The 20,621-nt window shown below is 38.6% G+C and overlaps 1 protein-coding gene across 1 annotated transcript in view; it reads left to right on the top strand.

Moving 5' to 3' along the window:
- The window catches only part of TRIM44 (tripartite motif containing 44), a 134,888-nt gene that overhangs the window by 17,128 nt on the left and 97,139 nt on the right, over nucleotides 1-20,621 (top strand). The window contains exon 2 of the mRNA XM_008001947.3: nucleotides 5,701-5,778. Coding sequence (XP_008000138.1) covers nucleotides 5,701-5,778 — 78 coding nt within the window. The remainder of the gene's footprint in view (nucleotides 1-5,700; nucleotides 5,779-20,621) is intronic.

Genomic DNA, 20,621 nt, shown 5'->3' with positions numbered 1-20,621 from the left:
TTGCTTCTGGGGATAGCAACTTCAAATATCTACCAGAAAGGTAATGTAAACAAGAGAAGCAAGCCAAGGTAACTGGCAAACTTGAGAGAGCTTGCTTTGCCTAAAATGAATAGCTGCTACTACTCAGTTTGAGCCAATTTCTGCTGTATCGGAATGGGAGCCCATTACCGTCAAACCCTTTGGATTTACAAAAGAAGCTAGAAATCTTTATTTTTATGTCATATGTCCTGATTTTTAAATGCTAGCAACTAATTTAAAACTCTTAGTGGATGTGTGGGACAACACTCTAAAAGCCACAGAAAATAGTTCTGTAGGCCACAGGCTGTTGATGTGTAGCTTTTGGTCTGGTCCATCTTCCTCATTTACAGATGGGAAAACAGAAACCCAGGGATGTAAAATGACTTTTCCAAGCCCACACAAGCAGTTACTGGCAGTGCTAGTAGTAAAACCTGGGTCTACTTTCTCTTTGTGCAATACTCTTTACATTTGGAATGTTAATTGTTTTTGAGGATGTGAGAAAAGCTAATGTCATGTACAGCCCAAATTTTATATTGTTTTGAGGATTTCAGACCCCCTGAAATCCATACATGAATATCAAGTAAAGAACCTTCTCTTGAATCTCCTGGTTCATATGTTTGCAGTGTCAAAGGAAAAGGCCCCAGTATTTACATTTAGGCAAACACATGGGAAGAAGCACTGGAAGCAGGAGACCTTGGCCCTCTTGGTCAAATTCTACCTCTCTCTTTCCCTTCTTGCCTATCTTTTTTTGTTTGTTTGTTTTTTAGTATGCTAAATCTTAGCTATGCAATTAGTAGGAATATATTTAACTCTAAAATCTGTCTATCCCAAGTACCAGTCCCAGCAGTAATTGCTTTTCTAATATTTTACATACCTGTATCACTCATAGAAAGTAATACTTTTTTAAAAATTATATTTATTACATGTACCATTTTGCAAGGTTTTTTTGTTTGTTTTTTGTTTTTGTTTTTTTGTTTTAAATTCAACAGTATGTCATGCCTTGTATCCAGGTACATACAACCTACCTCATTCTTTTTATTTGCTATGTCATATTCCACAGTGTGTTAATTCAGTGGTTTATTTAGCCACCCACTATTGATGAATCCTTGGGGTATTTGCAGATTTTTAGTATTACAAACAATGCTGAAATAAATAATTTTGTACATGCATCCTTGACACAGGTGCTAGTCTTCTTCAAGAGGAAAGGAGAAGTGGATTGGTAGGCATGTGATTTCAGAGTGGCAGTTATTTTATATATCCATCAACAACATATAGAAGTCCCCAATTTCCCCAGGGCCTAACACTTGCTGTTATGAGATTAAGATTTATTTCAGGCTGATGGGTGAGAAATGATATTTTAATCATGAGTGAGTTTGAGCATCTTTTGCCTGTTTTGATGTGTTTGCATTTCACATTTCTTTTTTTTTTTTAAAGAAGGGTCTCGTTTTATCTGTTCATATTTTTGGGGGTATTTCTTTTGGGTTTTTTTTGGCTTTTTCTTACTGATTTATAGAAATTCCTTATGTGTTTTTTCTGTATTCTTGATACCAATGTCTTCCATTGTATATGTTATAAATCTTTTTAATTTAGATGTTTCTGATCTTGGTTTTGGCACTGACCAGTTCTGTGATTTTGGGGACATTGTTTGACATCCACAGTGCCATTTTAGTCCATTGTGAAGTGAGAATACACTACCTTTTAGTTATTGTATTATTGTGAAATGCCAGTGAAAGAGTGTAAGTGCTCTGAGCTTTGGGTTCATTTGATTTTCACCAGCCATTTTTCTCAGCTGTAAAGTGAGAATATACTGCTTTTTAGGGTTATTGTGAAATGCCAATGGAAGAGCATATGAAAGTGCTTTGGAGACTGAAGAATACCTTCACATGTACAGCATTTTGTCCTTTCTTTGGTTTTATTATGACTCATCCCTAGGAGCTGGCTTTTGTGAACCATCCTACGCTTCTGCAGATTAATCAAATTCTGAGTGGTAAGTGTCACAACGTAGCACTTGTCTCTTTTTATTCTACACCTTCTTAGGAGAGGAACAAGGTGCATAAACAAATTATGCTCACATTGAACTCCTGTGTTCTTAGAATGCATTGGGTGGGATGGAGGTGGAGAAGTACGGATAGCAGGAGAATCCTACTACTTCGCTAGTCATGGTATGTGCCCCAAGGATTGACAATCATTTCTACTGTGGAACTAAATGTCTACAAGGTGAATTAGGCTGCCTTTTCTTACTATCCTGGTTCACTTCTCAATTAGAACTCAGGTTTCAGAGGCAGCTGTTCTGTTCCACTATCTTTTCTGTTCACTGGTTTCCCAATTAGGGAATATATGAGGGTATAATCTCTCTGGCTATCTTTTGACTAATGGCTGTCCTCAATAACCAAATAATTAACCGAAACATGGTACTATTCTATGGTTTGGGGATACTCAGATTCAGATACCACCACCCTTAGACCCAAACAACCCCATGCCCCTGACCCCCGACCTATCCTGACCTATGTCCCATACTTTTTTTTTTTTTTTTTTTTTTTAAAATATGCAGTCTCACTCTGTCACCCAGGCTGGAGTGCAGTGGAGTGATCTTGACTCACTGTAGCCTCCGCCTCCCAGGTTCAAGCGATTCTCCTGCCTCAGCCTCCTGAGTAGCAGGGCTGTGTCCCATGCTTTTGAAGACCCCTGCTGTAGCCATGCCTGTCCTCTTCCATACCACTCTTCAAGTACCTAGCTACCCAAGAATTACCTTCCATGGCCTGCAGAGCCTCTAGGTATCATGGGTGACCTAGAAGGGTATTCTCAGCTTGGACATGCTAGCTTGAACACCTGTGCACAAGGCCCCAGAGTCCATTCGGACTCTTGCCCCAGCTCTGCAGCTGTCAGGGTCGGGTCTGCCCTGAGGAGCCTCTCCCTTCTGACCAACTGCTTATTTTATGGATTTTTTAAAAAGCCTTTGGGAAAGGTTTTCTCACCACTCATTTAGAGACTGAGTATAGCAGGCTCACCATAGAGCCCAGTTAATCTTGAATAATTCACAGAGAGCGAGGTGGGGAAGTGGAACAGGTGAGTTTCCTGAAGGGAGGCTCTCTTAAGTTGCCTCTCCTCTGTCTCTTGCCTGGTTAGGTGATGCTGCTGATGTTTTGTGAAAGCTTTGTGAAAGGGAGGAAGGATTCTGCTGACACACTGAATTTTTATGAAAGAAGGCTAAGGGTTCCCTTATCCATCCACACAAGGCACATCTGCTTGCAGACAGGCTGTCTGCTTCTTAGGGATTCCTTCATTGTCGTTTTATTCTTTTCTGAAGGTTTTAAGGCACAGTTTGGTGCATTCCTTTCTGCTCTCTAGAGCCAGGGGGAAGTCATAATATATCAGCGCTATTGCCGAAAAGCTTAAAATGGGCGCTGGCAGCTGGGATGTGGGGGAAGAGAGCTTTCCAGGGACAAGTGACCTGCTTGTTCAGCCAATGAGAAGCAGGTTAGAGGAATGATATCACCAGACAGGCTTTATTGTCTGATCATCTCGTAAAAGCAGGATTGTGTCTGGCAACTTAACCCTTTTTTAGGCACTTCACGTCTCACCTGCTCCCTGGCATATGACCTCTAAGTTCCTTTTCTCTACTGTCTGCTATGAGACCACAGAGATTAAAGACTAAAATTAGTGGAGGATATAGGGGAGTTGTAAACCATCACTTTAAAAAATAGAACTTATTAAAATTTAGAACCTCTGCTAAAATGGAAATATGATCTAAGCTGTGTTTGAAGAACACATCTAAAGTAGATACTGGTTGTAGTCATGTTGTGTCTGATTTTTACTGTGTAGACTTGAGAGGCAAGAGAGGTCAGAGGGGGAAAAATTGAGCCTTTAGTATATTTTAATTTATATAGTGGAATCTTATTAGGTATTTCCTGTTTTGGAGGAATTGAAATTAGTTCTGTAAATTTGGAAGACATGTTATCACGGATCCAGAGGCCAATTTTGAGTAAGAGATATTTGCGGTGTCTTTCTTTTCTTGTGCTTCTTTGTTGTCCCTACCGCATAGAAATGACAGTGATTCTACCTCTTTGTGCTTCCTTTCCCTCATTGGTAAAATGAATGTTCCTACCTATCTCATAGAACTGTTGAGATAAGAAAATAAATGAATTCCTGTGATTTTAGATTGTCCTATATACAATATAATGTATTATTATTATGGCATTCATGTCTTAAGATTATATGTTCATTCATTGATTTGTTCAGACTTTTTACAACATCTAGATGTTGGGCGTAAGAGATACAGAGATATTTAAAAAATTACGGTTCTTGCCCTTAAGGAACTGAAAATATCATGAGGGAGACAGATAGTAATAAAACTGTTTCATACTTCCTTTTGTATTTACCATGTGCCAGGCTCTGTTCTGAGTACGTTGACATACATTAACTAATTTAATCTTACTACAGTCCTATGAAATAGATACTGTTATTGGCTCTGTTTTACAGATAGAGAAATTGAGACATAGGCTAAGTAACTTGCCTAAGGTCACACAGCTAGTGTGTGACTAATGGCACTAGGGCTGTAGTCTGCTCTAAATCTGTACTGAACAATATAGTAGTCACTAGTCACATGTGGCTTTGGAGCACTTGTAATGTAGCTGGTTTAAATTGATTGGGCTATGATTGTGAAATACTAGATTTCAAAGACCTAACATGAAAAAAAAATCTCATGTTGAAATTACATGTTGTAATGATATTTTGAATATACTGAGTTAAGTAAAATATATCAAAATCAATTTTACTTTTTAATTGTGGGAATTATGAAATTATATACATACGCTTGCATTTGGGGCTCACATTAGTCTTTTATTGTACTGTGCAACTCTAAATCATTATACTGTAACAATAGTAATAGCATGTGAAATTTTTGAGCACTCACTGTGTGTGAGCCACATACTGTGCTAATACCTTTTAAAACACTTTCAATTAGGCCCCAAAATAACCCAGTTTATTATCACTATTTTATAGAAGGGGGAGAAGGTTTTGAGAAATTTAGTGATTTGCCTGAAATCAATCAACTAGTTAATGGCAAATCCAAAATTGGAACTATATATGTCTGACTCAGAAACCCATGAGTTTTATGGTTTTTTTGGTCTTGAACTCCTGGCCTCAAGCAGTGCTCCTGCCTCAGCCTCCTGAGTAGCTGAAATAACAGGTGCAAGCTACCACACCCAGTTAAAAAACCTGTGTTCTTAATCAGCACACTGGAGTTCCATTCGTAATTAAATTTCAGACTATTTGTTTTGTATTATAAGTATATTTAATATTGCATACTTCTGTATCTGATGCATAAAGGTTCAAAATTAAAATTACTAGTCTGTAAAATAGACATCTTGTATGGGACTGTCTTTTGTAGAGCCACAGTGAACACTGGCACAGTTGAGCCTGAGGTGAAGCAGTGAGTCAGCCTATACAAATTGTATTTAATTTTCATTCCATATAGTTCTGCCAGTCACTGGGCAGTTTATGTCCTGACACTGTTTGTCCATAGAGAAGGGAAAGAGGGACAATGCACCTCTCCTTAGTTGTTTAGCTCTCTTGGCTGCTAAGAAAAACTTGCTTTTTATTTCATTGTCCTCCAAAATGCTGTTTGTGTTTGAGAGAGCAACAAAATGCTGTCTAGTGACCGCTCACTTTTCTTTCTTCTAGAGCAAAGACTCAGGTGGACTGAAGGCGGCTATGATCGAATTGGTGGAAAGGTTGAAGTTCAAGAGCTCAGACCCTAAAGTAAGTATTGTTTGGAATTGATTGGGTGTTGGTACCCCAAGCATTTCATTCTCCTTGAGCTAAAATTGTGGGGTGTTGATGATCATCTCTCTGAACATTGCATTAAGATTTAATTAAGCCTGCCCATCAGAAACAGTGTCCTGATATGCCTAGAGATAAGTCATCTATTTTTCCCCTTCTCTATTTTATGACTTACAACACATAATCATTAATTGCTTTCCCTGAACTGCAGACAAGTTCATTTTTAATCCTCCTTTACCGGGAGTCTTTGAATCTTTGGTCCTCTGTGTCCATTAAATGCAGCCAAAGGCGTCTGAGAGAAATACAGATCTTTTTTTTTTTTCTTGAGACAGAGTCTCGCTCTGCTGCCCAGACTGGAGTGCAGTGGTGCAATCTTGACTCACTGCAACCTCTGCCTCCCGGGTCCAAGCCATTCTCCTGCCTCAGCCTCCCGAGTTAACTGGGATTACAGGTGTGCACCACCATGCCCTGCTAATTTTTGTATTTTTAGTAGAGACGGGGTTTCACCATGTTGGTCAGGCTAGTCTTGAACTCCTGACCTTGTGATCTGCTTGCCTCAGCCTCCCAAAGTGCTGGGACTACAGATGTGAGCCACTGCGCCCGGCCGAGAGATACAGGTCGTCTTAATGTCAGGGACTGGCATAGGATCCAGACTCATTTAGTTGGTGTTCAGCACTAGCGTCTTATCTCTCCACTGCTTCCAGGAGCCAGCTGCCACTCAGAATACTTTTTTCCTTATGACCTGTAGTCTGGTTTGGCAACTTTTAAGTGTCCCAGCTTTTTTTTGTTGTATGTCGGGGTCTAGCGGATTGATATTCTGGGAGACACCATAATGGGGTGCAGGTAAACTGGGAACTGAACATGCTGGAGGGACTATGACTAACACAGACTTCCTTCTCTTTCCTACCCAGACACTTACTGTGGCACTACCTGGCATTGGGGCCAGCTGGCTTTGCCTTAGAATCAAAGTTTCTCACAGTTAAATAGGGAAAGGAGCATGATTTCATTTTACTATAGGTTCCTTTTTTGTTTGTTTGTTTGTTTGTTTTTAACAGGAATGGTACTAACATTTCTTGAGTATCTACTGAGAGCCAGGCACTTTGCTAGGACTCTTACATAATTTTGCTAAAATATACGTACAAAATTTTAACCATTTTTGAGTGTACAGTTCAATGGCATTAACTGTAACATTCACTTTGGCTTTTTGTTGTTTTTGTTTTTTGTTTTTTTGAGATGGAGTGTCGCTCTGGTGCCCAGGCTAGAGTGCAGTGGCATGATCTCAGCTCATTGCAACCTCCGCCTCCCAGGTTCAAGTGATTCCCTGCCTCAGCCCCCTGAGTGGCTGTGACTACAGGCACACACCACCACACTCAGCTAACTTTTTGTATTTTTACTGGAGACAGAGTTTCACCATGTTGGCCAGGCTGGTTTCGAACTCGTGACCTCAGGTTATCTGCCCTCCTCAGTCTCCCAAAGTGCTGGGATTATGGGCGTGAGCCGCCACACCTGGCCACACTTGGTTGTATAACCATCACCACTGTCCATCTTTAGAGCATTTTTACTATCCCAAACTGAAATTCTGTACCCATTAAACGCTAACTTACCATTCCTGCTCTCCCCTCAAATATTTTTAATTATTTAACAACACTGTAAAGTAGCATTTTATTCCTACTTTATTGATAAGAACACTGAGGTTTAGAAAGGTAGAATCATCTGCTCAAATCTAATGTAATACAGATGTGGAATTCAAACTGACTCCAGTGCCTGTACTCTTTGTTTTATGTCATGCTGCAAACCAAGCACTGGATTTTATCTCCTTTCTACCACATAATCACATTGTGCTGCAGTTTTCTAAATTGGAACACAATATGTGGCAGAGCCACAGACTGGTTGGTGGGCTCTTCAAAAGGTGGCTGCAGCCGCAAAAATAAATTTCTCTTCATATGGCAATGAAAATATTGGGGACTTTGGTAAGATCTCTCGTCTTCTGGTGTAGTTAGGGTTCTAGAAGTAGAGAGTATCTTGGTAGACAGAAAAAAATTGGAGTAACATTTATCAACTTTCCTAGCTCAAAGTAGGGGGACCCCTGATAAAAGTTTTTCCTTTAGTTAGGATGAACCACTTATTAGAAGTTACTGAAAGCTTTTCTTGCCAAGTTTCTCTGGTTTCTGAGGCAACTCCTGTTCTGCAGGAGACAACCATATTCTGTTTCCACTAAATTTATAATTAGCAGGGCAGTGAAGAGGGAGCGGATGTGTGCAAATCACACTGAGTGTTCTCTATGACTATAATACAGGTAAAGTGCTTTGGGATCCTTTATGAATGCATGTAGTGCTTCTGATGGAAAGCTTGCCAGAAAGTGAAAGGACTGAGTGGTCGCGTCAGAGGAATCCCTGGAAGTGTCAGGCTTTTCCCTTGATGCATCATAAGGTAAAGGATATTTGTAAGGACCTGACTGGGTATGTGTGTATACCTGCACCTGTTTTTTACTCTCTTTATTTTGCCCTGGATCATTTACTACCAACCTATTTTATTTTCAAGCCCCTTTTTAGTCTACCACAAGCATATGGTGTATATACTCGGAGCCAGCTTGAAGGAAGATGAAGGATAATTGCAGAATGACTGCCAGATCAGGAATGGGGGTAAAAAATGGGCCACTTAAATGTATAATTTCTGCAACAAAGAAGATTTTCCTAGAAATAAATTGGCCTCTTCCAAGACAACCCTTAAATTTTTGTCTGTTCTGTTTTCCCACAGAGCCCTACCATCCCCTTTTTGAGTTGGCCTATTTAAGAAGGGCAGAAATCTGTTAGACTTTGTGACCTGTCATTTCCTGGCACAGAGGCTTTACATAGAAGCACTGATTGAGTCATGGAGGACTGAGCACTATCTCTGCCTCACTTCCTCTAGAATTCCCTAAAGCATCACAAAGCTTGATTAGTCCAGACACTGAAGCCTATTGGGAAATGAGTTAATTTTTACCTCTTGAGTTTTGCTAGAGAGGAGTAGAAGATGTCTAGATTAATCATTTTTTTAAATTATAAAATAATACATCCTTATAGATTTAAAAATACAGCTATTCATAAAGAAAAAGTAAAATCTCCCCCAAGTTAGCTACTCTTAACCGTTTAGTATGTAACCTTCTAGACATTTTTCCATGTAGAAGTACATTTTCAAAATTTTTTTTTGCGAAATTATACCCATAGTTTTACAACTGCTTTTTCCTTTATGTAGAATATCTTAGATATTCTTCTGTGTCAATAATATAGACTTGATTCTGTTTAATGAGATGCCTCATTTTATCCAAAACATTTTGTCAGGCATCTTCTTTTCTTCCAGATCCAGAGGTTCTTAAACTTCAGTGTGCATGAAAGTCACCCAGAAGACGTACTAAAATATAGAGTACTGGGCCCACCTCCAGAGTTTTTTATTCACCTGGCCTGGGATGGCTAGACAGTATTCATTTCTGTGAAATTATCAGGTGATGCTGATGTTGCTGGTTGAAGTATCACACTTTGAGAACCTCTGTGCTGTACATTAGCTGTTTTCCTCTATGTTAATGATTTTTTTTTTCACTCTTTTGAACAAGTAGAAGAGCCCTTAGAAATAAGTCCAGGTGATTTCAACTTTGAAAAAAGGTAGATAAAAATCTAGGCTTATGAAACAAACAAGTTGAGCAGAGGTAGGAAAGGAGTAGGGAGGGGAAAAAGAGGTAGGTTGGGAAGTCAGCTCAGGCTAAAAGGACAGGACTGCTTTACACTGTCACTTCCAACAGAGAAGTAGCAAAGCCGAAAAGAGGGAAAGAGATCCTGGTCAGGATTTAGGAGGATGATCAAAGCTCCCTGCCATGGTTTAGGTATAGGCTCAGTTCTAAAATCAGAGGAAATTCAGGAACAGCCAGCCATTATGGGTGAGCCTGAGGAGAGGAACTAGAGCCACTGATGGTTAAGAAATAGGGCACAGGACCAAATGAAGTTTTGTGCGTGCATGTTGCTGTGGTGAGCCCTGTTTTAAAGGGTACATACCTCTGGGCATCTAGAACCCTCTATATCATGGAAGAAGATTACTTTTAATAACGAACAATCTTTAGTTTGTCAAAAGGATTAGTAGGAGGTAGTCTTTTACATAATACGGTGCCCTAATGTGTTTGACTTGATTTAGTTTGCCAACTTTTTTTCTCCAGCCAAACTTTTCTGAAACACCTGTTGCACAAGCAGGATACTTATCTGTAGATTGCGTACGTTTATGCTAGGCTTTAGGGAAATTTAAAAATGTAATCAGTCGGGTATGTGTGTATATGTGTGTCTATACTTGGATTTTTAAAAAATTTAAAGCTTTCTTAGTTCTTTATCTTCATAACTTTCCTTTGTAGTGACTATGCAGTTATCTTTCACAGTTTACTCAGAGGTAACCTAGGCTTAGAAAACACATTGATTCCCTTTCCTACCTTCCCTCTGCCCAGTCCTCAGAAAGCATTGAACCAAAAGTACAACATGCTAAGCTCAATCAAACTAACCTCTTATTATGTAGTTAATAACAGCCATTTTCTCTCTATTATGTATTGATTGCTTTTCTTTCCCTCTGATATGCACTGTTCATTGTTTCTTGTAACTGGTGTGCTTGAAGCAAACAGTTAACACAGTTGTGTATCTTGAATTCTTACTAATCTTATAGTCTCAAAAAAGAAGCATCTTAAAACTTGAGCCAAGTGGCTCACATTATTCTGTGTGACTGGAATGGGATTAAACAGAGGACCTGATCATACCCAAGACTTCCTAAAACAGCAGGTTTTTTTTCCTTTTGTTTCCTCTAGCCTCTAGAGGTATTCTTCCTGAAGTGTGAAACCACACCATTATCTAGCAACGTGAAATTAGTTAAATAAACCCAAGAGTGGTTTTCTTTTTTTATTTCAGTGTTGATGTAGCATTTTATAATGGCAAAAGAACTTTGCAGTCATTTTTCATAGCGATATCAGTGGCATGGAACACAGCCCAGTCCTTCACTCTTCTGTGATAATCAGATTCTTGTCAAAAAATATAAATTTTTAATGTACAGGTAGTGATGAATATAAGCAAAACCTAATTTGAAATTCTTATTATTGTGTCCTATTATTCACAAGGGTCAAGCCAGGCGTCATCTTGATCCTTGCCCTGTGCCAAAAAAGAAGTATTCACTGGGGCACTGTTTATTCAACCAGCCGAAGCAGAGAATTGAGATGCTTCAGTTATCAAGTTGTTATATATGAAAGTGTTCATGTGGTTGATGAGTTATTAGAATTATTGACCTATTTCTGTACTTTTCATTTAAAAAGTTGTAAGTAGGAATTTTGGAGGTCATGAGTTATATTTATTTTATCTCTGTATCTTCAGCCCTTATTAGCATGGAGCCTGGCACATAGTAATTGATACATATTATCTATTATAGCAACCCTATAAAAATAAGTATTTGTTTTGTTTTGTGGATGAGCATTCTGAGACTTAGAGGGATTAAATAGCTTGCTAGTAAGTGATGGGACCAGGGCTTAGCTCGAGATTTGTCTTACTTCATGTTCTTCACCCATACACTATTATTGAATCCATGGGTAGATACATGTATATATAGCCTGGCATCCCTAGCATTATTATTTTTTCCTCACACTCTTCTTTTACCTCCTTTTACTGGGATCCTGTGCCATAGCACAGTCCCCCACAATTCCAGAGAACCAGGACTGGAGAATGGCCTTTTCCAACAGAAAATGTGGGGAGATGGCAAAAAAGCCATAACCCTCAGAGCATTTAGCCCTCGCTAAACAAAGAACTGAGGCAAGTGCTTCCATAGTTTGACCTGATTAGTCAAGGACATCAATTGGGGAAAATACCTGTGCTCCATCAGGCCTGCTCTGGGAAGAAGTAAATGTGGCCCCTTTTTGTCCTCTGTAGACACTTGGGCAGGAAAAAAAGGAAAAACAAGCTCTTTCCCTCCTTCACCATTCCCCTGGCTTTATCAAAACAAAACAGCTTATCCCTCTCATCCTCCCCTACCCAATTATAAAAGAAATACCGATATTCCTTGACTTACAGTGGGATTACATCCTAATAAACCCATCATAAGTTGAAAATATTATGTCAAAAATGCATTTAATACCTCCAACATTCTGAACATCATAGCTTAGCCTACCTTAAACACACGCAGAACACTTACATTAGTCTATAGTTGGGCAAAATATTCTAACCAAAGCCTATTCATAATAAAGTGTTGAATAGGCTTACTTTTATTTATTTATTTATTTTATTTTTATTTATTTATTTTTGAGACAGACTCTCGCTCTGTTGCCCAGGCTGGAGTGCAGTGGTGTGATCTCAGCTCACTGCAAGCTCTGCCTTCCGGGTTCACGCCATTCTCCTGCCTCAGCCTCCAAGTAGTTGGGACTACAAGTACCCGCCACCATGCCCAGCTAATTTTTTGTATTTTTAGTAGAGACAGGGTTTCACTGTGTTAGCCAGGATGGTCTTGATCTCCTGACCTCGTGATCCGCCTGTCTCGGCTTCCCAAAGTGCTGGGATTACAGGTGTGAGCCACCACGCCTAGCCGAATAGGCTAGAATAGTTGTATAGGTACTTGAAGTACAGTTTCTATTGAATGGTAGCACGTTTGCACCATCATAAAGTAGAAAAACAGTAAGTCAGACCGTTGTGTGGGGACTATCTGTATATGTTTTCTGTAGAAAAATGTAGAAGACACAGGACAGACAAGTCTAAAGAAGAAAGAAAGAAAATCACCAATTTTTTTTTATCCCTGCAGTGGCTTGTAAACTTTGGGTACTTACTTTTTATAAAGAAATGCTGATTCTTGAGCCTCACTCAAAGCATCTAATTTTGTGGTTCTGAGATATACTTTTCAAATATGCACCCTGGATGATTTTCATGCACATGGTCACATGCATTCTTTTGAGACCATACTTTGAGGTGAAAGACACCTATGGAAAAAACTGGGTAATATTATGGTTCTTTTTCTTTTGTGCATAAAATGGTATTATAGATTGAGTATCCCTTATCTGAAATGTTTGGAACCAGAAGTATTTTGAATTTCGGATTTTCGAATATTTGTATTATACTAGTTGAACTTCCCTAATCTGAAAATCTGCAATCTGAAATGCTTCAGTGAGTGTTTCCTTTGTCATTGCTCAAAGAATTTTGGAGTTTGGAGGATTTCAGATTTTGGAGTTTTGGATTTGGGATGTTTAACCTGTGTTATATATTGTTAGAAGAAAAACTTCAGGGCCTGGTGTGGTGGCTCACGCCTGTAATCCCAACACTTTGGGAAGCCAAGGCAGGCAGATCACGAGGTCAGGAGATCGAGACCATCCTGGAAACAAGGTGAAACCCCGTCTCTACTAAAAATACAAAAAATTAGCCAGGCGTGGTGGTGGGCACCTGTAGTCCCAGCTGCACGGGAGGCTGAGGTAGGAGAATGGTGTGAACCCAGGAGGCAGAGCTTGCAGTGAGCCAAGATCGCGTCACTGCACTCCAGCCTGAATGACAGAACGAGACTCTGTCTTTAAAAAAAAACAAAAACAAAACAAAAAAACCTTCAGCCAAATTAAATTTAAAGGACTTTAATTGAGCAATGGACGATTCGTGAGTTGGGCAGCCCCCTAGAATCACAGCAGATTCAGAGAGACTCCAGGGGTGCCTCGTAGTCAGAACAAATTGGTAGACAATAAATGACTTACAGAAATTAGAAGTGAGGTACAGAAATAACTGGATTGGTTACAGATTGGCACTTGCCTTATTTGAACACAGTTTGAACACTCAGCAGTGTATGACTGGTTGAATTATGGCTGCTGGGATTGGCCAAGACTCAGCGATTGTAACAGGTGCATACTCCTAAGTTAGGTTTTCAATCTTATCTGCCTATTAAGTTAGGTTGTAGTTCATCCACAAAGACTCAAATACAGAAGTACGGAGTCCTTCTCAGGTCATATTTAGTTTGCTTTAACAATTCCCCCCTTTTGGTCATTTTCTCAATTTTGAGAGATTGACTAAAACTTTAGTCATTGATGTCAGTATTACCATCATAAATGTACTTCATTTGGTCTTGAAACCCACTAGGAAACAGTAGAACAGTGAGTCTTGCAAAGATAGGCACAGATACTGAGTAGTGGGTACCTCTTTATGCTGGAACGTCCTGTTTGCAGGAGAAAAACAAAACCTGGTCCTTTCTGTCTAGGATCTATGTTTCTTTAAAGTCTTAGTTTGATTGTGTCACATTTAGCATGAGTGGCTCCATGGGGCCTAGTGCATGAGCTCAGTCCAAAACAATGTCCTCCCATAATTTTGTTTTACAAAATTCTCCCTTTTGACCAGATTCTCACTTAGGTGACTGTAACTAAAACTTAGGGCCTTAGTGCCACCCTTAGTTACCATCATTTTGGGTTTCCAGTCTCAGCATGTCATTCGTAGGTTTTGGTGTCCTGTAATATTTCTTTTGGCTCTTGTCATTCCAGTTGAAGAGAGACCATTTGACATTCTGGAGGTGGCTGTATGCAAACATTTAAAACCTTTGAAAGAATAGAGTGTGCTAGGGAAACTATTATTATGACTATTGGGAGGATAATACCAAGAGTTTGGAGTATGCTCCTTACCCAGGGTCCCCATAAACCCAACCACCTAAAATCAAATAGGTCAAAGAATGAGCTAACCAGTCTACTTACTTAACTAAGCAGTCTTTTTGTTAATCACCAACAACTGAATCTCTATAATACCAGATTTTTTCTCCATGGGACACAGGTGCCAACAACTGCTCATACACAGATACTTTTCTGTTTAGTCAATTCTATTATTTAGCTTAATTTTCACAAGAGAATTTAAAGTCTGTTGTGTAACCATAGCCTTTACAGAAGAATCTGCTTTCAAGCTGATTATGTGGGATATGTTTCTAATCATTGCCTTTTTTATTCCGAATCACGGACAAAGGACCTAACAAATGATGCCCTTCTAGAAGAGTGAAAGCTTCCTGCAGTATTCTCTTTAATTCATGATGTGGGTTAAGAAGAGTGAATTAATGTTCTGTTTCTGACTGATGATGAGGCAACATATGTACCATTAAGGTTTCTAACCTACATTGGGCCTTCATCTTTTACCTTATAAAGTATAAGGTTATCCATGAATAAGGCTGGCTGCAAAATCCTTCACAAATAAAAGTATACCCTGTAAGTGCACACAACAGATCCCCTTTTCATTTCTGTTGTTCATAAAAGCATAAATAAGAAAAAATATTCAAAGATAAGAGTCTTATGATAGTAGAAGTCTTGATCTGTGATCATAGGAAAAGCTGTTCACATCAAGGATGCCATCTTCTGGGGAGAAACTTACGTAGTAAGTTTACACTAAGTGTTTCAATGGGTGTACGTTTCTAAGAGTGAAGGGAGACCCTTCTCAGTTGTGAGATTATGAATCCAAAATTCAGGGTTCCAAAGTTTTGCTGCAATGTGGATGGCAAGGGCGGTCTTTCACTGATGTTCTTAGATGACCCAGTCTTTGGGTTCTAGATTGTGAAGGGGTTGACTGTCCTCAGTGAACCATAAAAAAGCTTTATTTACCTGGTGAAAATACACTGTGGCATAATTACTTAGTGTTATAACATTAGCCCTCTTGCATGGGAGAGCTTTTATACAACCAGAAAAGATGCATTGAAAATAACAGTTGAATGAAACTTTTTATAAAATGTTGAAATGGCCCATCAGATGACCAAATGTACCTGAAGCTTTGATTGTTTTCCCAGGAATATAGGACCAAACATTGTTTATAAACTATTTTAGCAATTTGTGAGTCACCACACCAATATATTCAATTTGGTTCGTTTTATCTTTTCCATGTCAAGTCACGGAGTGCAGAACTTGTAATAACAAAAGCTTTAAGGACTCAGGAAGGACAAGGTGCCCATCCTGGGTCTCCATTAGTCCATGCTTAATTAACATTAGACTTATGTCCTCTTTGAATACCAGTTGTTTCTTCAAACTAGGTGCAGAGCACTGATAACTGATGGGTTATCTTGGATGATTTGACTTAGACCATAGAGTTCATTCAAATTGTGTATCTAAACAATTTCAGTATCAGCTGATTTAGCATTAAAATCTGACAAAGTATATTCTTGGTAGCTAATTTTGTTCTGCTTGAGTTAGCAGTTTTATAAACCAGTGTGTCTTTTCATTAAAGTTCCAGGAATTCTTACCCAGTTCAAATGATATGATTCTGAAGTTGTTAGAAACCTGTATTGAAGAGTACTTTTTAGGGTCCTTTTCATCCTTTCCTGAACCTCGTAAAAGACACCATATTCTAGGATTTTGTGTCCTCGTGAGGTTTTCAGAAACTGCATCAGCATTAAACAATTAACTGTGGAAATAACTTTAAATCGTTATAGATGAAAACACAATTGATAAGGAAATTTGGTTATTTATGTGATCTGCAATAACATAATAACCACAATTATGATTAATAGCGTATACTCAGACATACTAGAATTTTAGAGATCCCATACAACTTTGTAACATATGTTAATATCACTCACTAAAATATAATCTGAAGAAGATTAAACTTTTTTATTTTTTGACAGTGCTTCCCATGTAACATGTCAAATCTGTTTACCTCTCTTTTGGATGCTTTAGGGGCCCTCTGTAGCATTTCAATGTTAGAGGAAAGAAAAGGCAATTTTGAAACTGAAATTTGATTTTGGTACCCTATCAAATATGTTAAAGGTTTAAAACACTTGATACTATGAAATAGAATTCCAGGTTACCATAAGTCATTCATTTAGCCAAAACGATGAGTCAAAAGTTTTTTAAAAGCTAAAAACCTTTACTCATTGATAGAGTGAAGACTTAACTTTCCAAATCATGTGTCTCTTGTCTTTCCCTCTGCCCCTTTTTTGGTAGTTAATTTAAAAGGCAATCAAAGGCCGAGCACAGTGGCTCACGCCTCTAATCCCAGCACTTTGGGAAGCTGAGGCAGGTGGATCATGAGGTCAAGAGATCAAGACCTTCCTGGCCAACATGGTGAAAACCTGTCTCTATGAAAAATACAAAAATTAGCTGGGCGTGGTGGTGCATGCCTGTAATCCCAGCTACTTGGGAGGCTGAGGCAGAAGAATTGCTTGAACCTGGAGGTGGAGATTGCGGTGAGCCGAGATCATGCCACTGCACTCCAGCCTGAGCAACAAGAGCAAAACTCCGTCTCAAAAAAAAAATTAAGTAATTAATTAAATAAAAGGCAAACAAAAATGTTTCATTATCTTTTAATATTACTTGAAAATCTTGTTCAAGAGAGAAAGCCAAATTTCACCGTTGTATTACTGTACTATTAATGTCAACCCCAATTTTTAATAAAACATTAAAGACAAATTTTTCCAATCTTAATCAGTTTGACCATAAGGTGAGATTTTCATAAACAAGCCTTTTATAGCCCTTTACAAATTTTTGTTTAAAAGCAGATCAGTGCTTTAAGAAAACGCTGTTTGTGCTTTTGTTCCTATGTTCAATTTACTGAAAAACCAGAAAATACTACTTTATATTTAGTCAAGGTGTTCACACTGAGAATTTTTTTTACAAGATTTTTACAGGCCTTCCACAACTTGTTCAAACCTTTAGGTTATTCTTACCTAATTTAAAACAATCCTTTAACCCTTTAATCCTTCAGGCAAAAATTTACATTCCCATGCCTTATAATCTTTTATGGGTAAAATATACATTTCATTCTCCTCACACATCTTGCATATAAACTTTTTTTCAGTAGTCTTAATCACATGTTGTAACGGTAACTCTTAACAACTTTTACTTTTGGTGCATACATTTCCTTTCATGAATCCTTTCACAACTTAACATAGACCATCTATGTTGTGTGGATTTTCTAACTTATCCTAAATATCCCTCTTTTTAAACAACCAGTTATTTTACTTTAAGACAAGAGTTACCCATACAAAATCCTTTCTTATATAAAATCTCTTTTCTTTATAACCTTCTTTGCATAGCTAGGAGGCATGGCTAATTCCACATGTCCCCAGGCCTTATCTATAATATAATGCTCCAAAGTAGGTAAATTGAACAATTTTTAAAAGCAGTTTTAATTTCCCAAAGATTACTAAAGTTACGTGAACTGAAATATTACAGCTTTTATTTTTCTGACAAAATATTTAAGGGCTTATTCTTAAAGTCAATTAATTAGAGCTGTTTTATATAAACATTACACACACAATACATGTATAACTACACAGAAGATCCAGTAGTTGTAAGATTGTTCATTTGCCAGTTTTTAAATTTTTTTAAATTGGATTACTGGCTTTAGGGTGGAGTCCTTAGAAGAACAGGACCAGGAAAGCATGCAGTTTCTAAGGCCTAATATAATAAGCAGGCACAGCTGGAAGGCAAACCAGGTCCCCCAAAATTAAAGGTCCCATTTTTATACCAGATCCTCGATCCCAAAAAGAACAGAGTCTTAGATTTTGGGTAGATCTATCCATTTCCAATTCCTGGGGTTCCATGAGGAAAACAGGTTTGTTTCTGCCCCCACCCCAAAACGAGGTCTTTTGCACCCCGTTTTTCCCCAGGAGTCCCAGGTTGTTAGAGCTTGAATATCTGCTTTTAATTAAGCTGACATTTAACTATAGCGCTCTTTTTTTAAAAAAAAAAGTCCTTTTAAATCTTTTATTACCCAACTGACTAGGCCAAATGGCCAATTTCTATGCTCAGAAAAAGGAAAATTTAAGATAGTTCATGGAGAGAAAAAGAATCAACAAATGATAAAGGTCATGCAGATCTCAAACCAGAAAGTACTCATTCCCTAAGCTGGGAATTGAACCCTGAACCCAGTCTGCCATTGTGAAAAGAGAAACCACAGCCATGTGATTACAAGGTCGAGCTCCCAAGGACATAACAGACCAGTTTTCTGGACCGTCTTGAACAGCAGGCTTATGGGGTCCTAGGCAGGCATTTTATCCTAAGGTACCCCTCTTCATGACATAACAATACAGAAAGACGCAAAGCACACTAGATTCACTACAGCTTAAGACCAGCCTCAGAATTCTTTTTTTGTATTAACGCAAACTTTATAGAGGAGATAAACAGTGACTTTTACAATTCATTTGACCAGTTTGCACAGAGAGAGAAGCCAGAGTCTGACTGGTAAGTAGTTCTTACCATTTTGCTGGCAGGCCAGACTTCTGGGTTCCTTTTCCCTGAGAGGCCCTAGTGACCCTGCTTGCCACACTATAACCCTGGGGGCCAAGCTGCATCATAAAGGAAAATCATCTTTTTTGTTTCATGGATCCACAGCAAAAGCCTCTCAGTTTTGCAAGTTGCCACCCAAGGAGTTACATGGGGTAACCCAGTTAACATTTTTAATTCTGGCCAGAGGAATATATATGTGACTAAACCTAGAAATTAGTCACTCTGCTTAGCACCCAATATTGAACTGGCAGGACTCAAACTTGCCCTTGGTTGGACCCTGTCACCTTTATTCCATTTTTAACCAAGAAGGACTTTACTGAGGGGAGGACTTCTACCCCAATCCCTTCCTTTACTCAGGTAAAATGTACCCCATTACTTATCCAAAGTCAGCCAATTGGTGCTGCAGTCTATTTCCTTTGGATCGGGATAGTAACTAAGCTGAAAGATAAACATTTAATTTTTGGAGGCTCTCATTTGTAAATGCACTTCAATGCATTGTTGTTTATTCAGAACATTCTACCATAAGTTACCTTTAGTAAGATTTCATTGTTTTCTTTAAGACTTTGCTGCCTCCTGTGCCTAATGTATAAGCCAGAAGGAACTCAGTTTTTCAGAAATTAAGGATCCCATTTTTACATAAAATATTGGCTTTGCTCTCAGATTCCCTTGATTAACTTAGCCAATGATTTTTCCTACCTAAGTGGGCAAGAAAAGTGAAACAAAGGGATCAAACAAAAAAAATCCTTGAAAATCTTTAATAGCCAAATTTTGTACCCCTAAAATATTACCATTTGCTGTCAGTTTCTTTCTGACCCAGTCAGATGTAAGAGGCCTCTAACTGGATCCAAGCCAGTTAATTACCAGATCAAATCCATTGCTGGACCCAGCCCAGTTTCCGTCGTGACTTCCAAACCCAGTTTGGATCAGAAATTTGCTCAAAGAAACTCAGAGAGTTCAAAATGCAAATCCGAGGAGCTCTGAAATCCGAGAGAGAACTTAACGCTTCCCAGCCACTCTGAGAGATCAGAGGGCGCAAGTGGATCCTGTGGGCACCTTACTTGTTCACTCAGCACTACTGGAGGTCATTAGAAGCTGTATTTCAGACCCCACTTGTTTAAACAAAAATGTCAGCTAAATTAAATTTAAAGGAATCTAATTGAAAAATGAACAATTTGTGAATCGGCAGCCCCCAGAATCACAGCAGATTCAGAGAGACTCCAGGGATGCCTTGTGGTCAGAACAAATTTATAGACAAAAAAATAAATAAATAAAGTGACATACAGAAATTGGAAGTGAGGTATAGAAACAGCTGGATTGGTTATAGTTCAGCGTTTACCTTATTTGCACACAGTTTGAACCCTCAGCAGTGCATGACTGGTTTGAAGTATGGCTGCTGGGATTGGCCAAGACTCAGTAATTGTTACAGGCGCATACTCCTAAGTTAGGTTTTCAATCTTGTCTATCTTATTAAGTTAGGTTACAGTTCATCCACAAGGACTCAAATAGAGAATTACAAACTCCTTTTCAGGCCATATTTAGTTTGCTTTACATATATATATATATATAGAGAGAGAGAGAGAGCTTTGTATCCTACTTTTTTTCACCTAATGTTATATCTTATAAA

The sequence above is a fragment of the Chlorocebus sabaeus genome, chromosome 1 (genome assembly GCF_047675955.1).
Source record: "Chlorocebus sabaeus isolate Y175 chromosome 1, mChlSab1.0.hap1, whole genome shotgun sequence".
Classification (NCBI taxonomy): Eukaryota; Metazoa; Chordata; class Mammalia; order Primates; family Cercopithecidae; genus Chlorocebus; species Chlorocebus sabaeus.
This window is presented reverse-complemented; position numbering and strand designations above follow the sequence as displayed.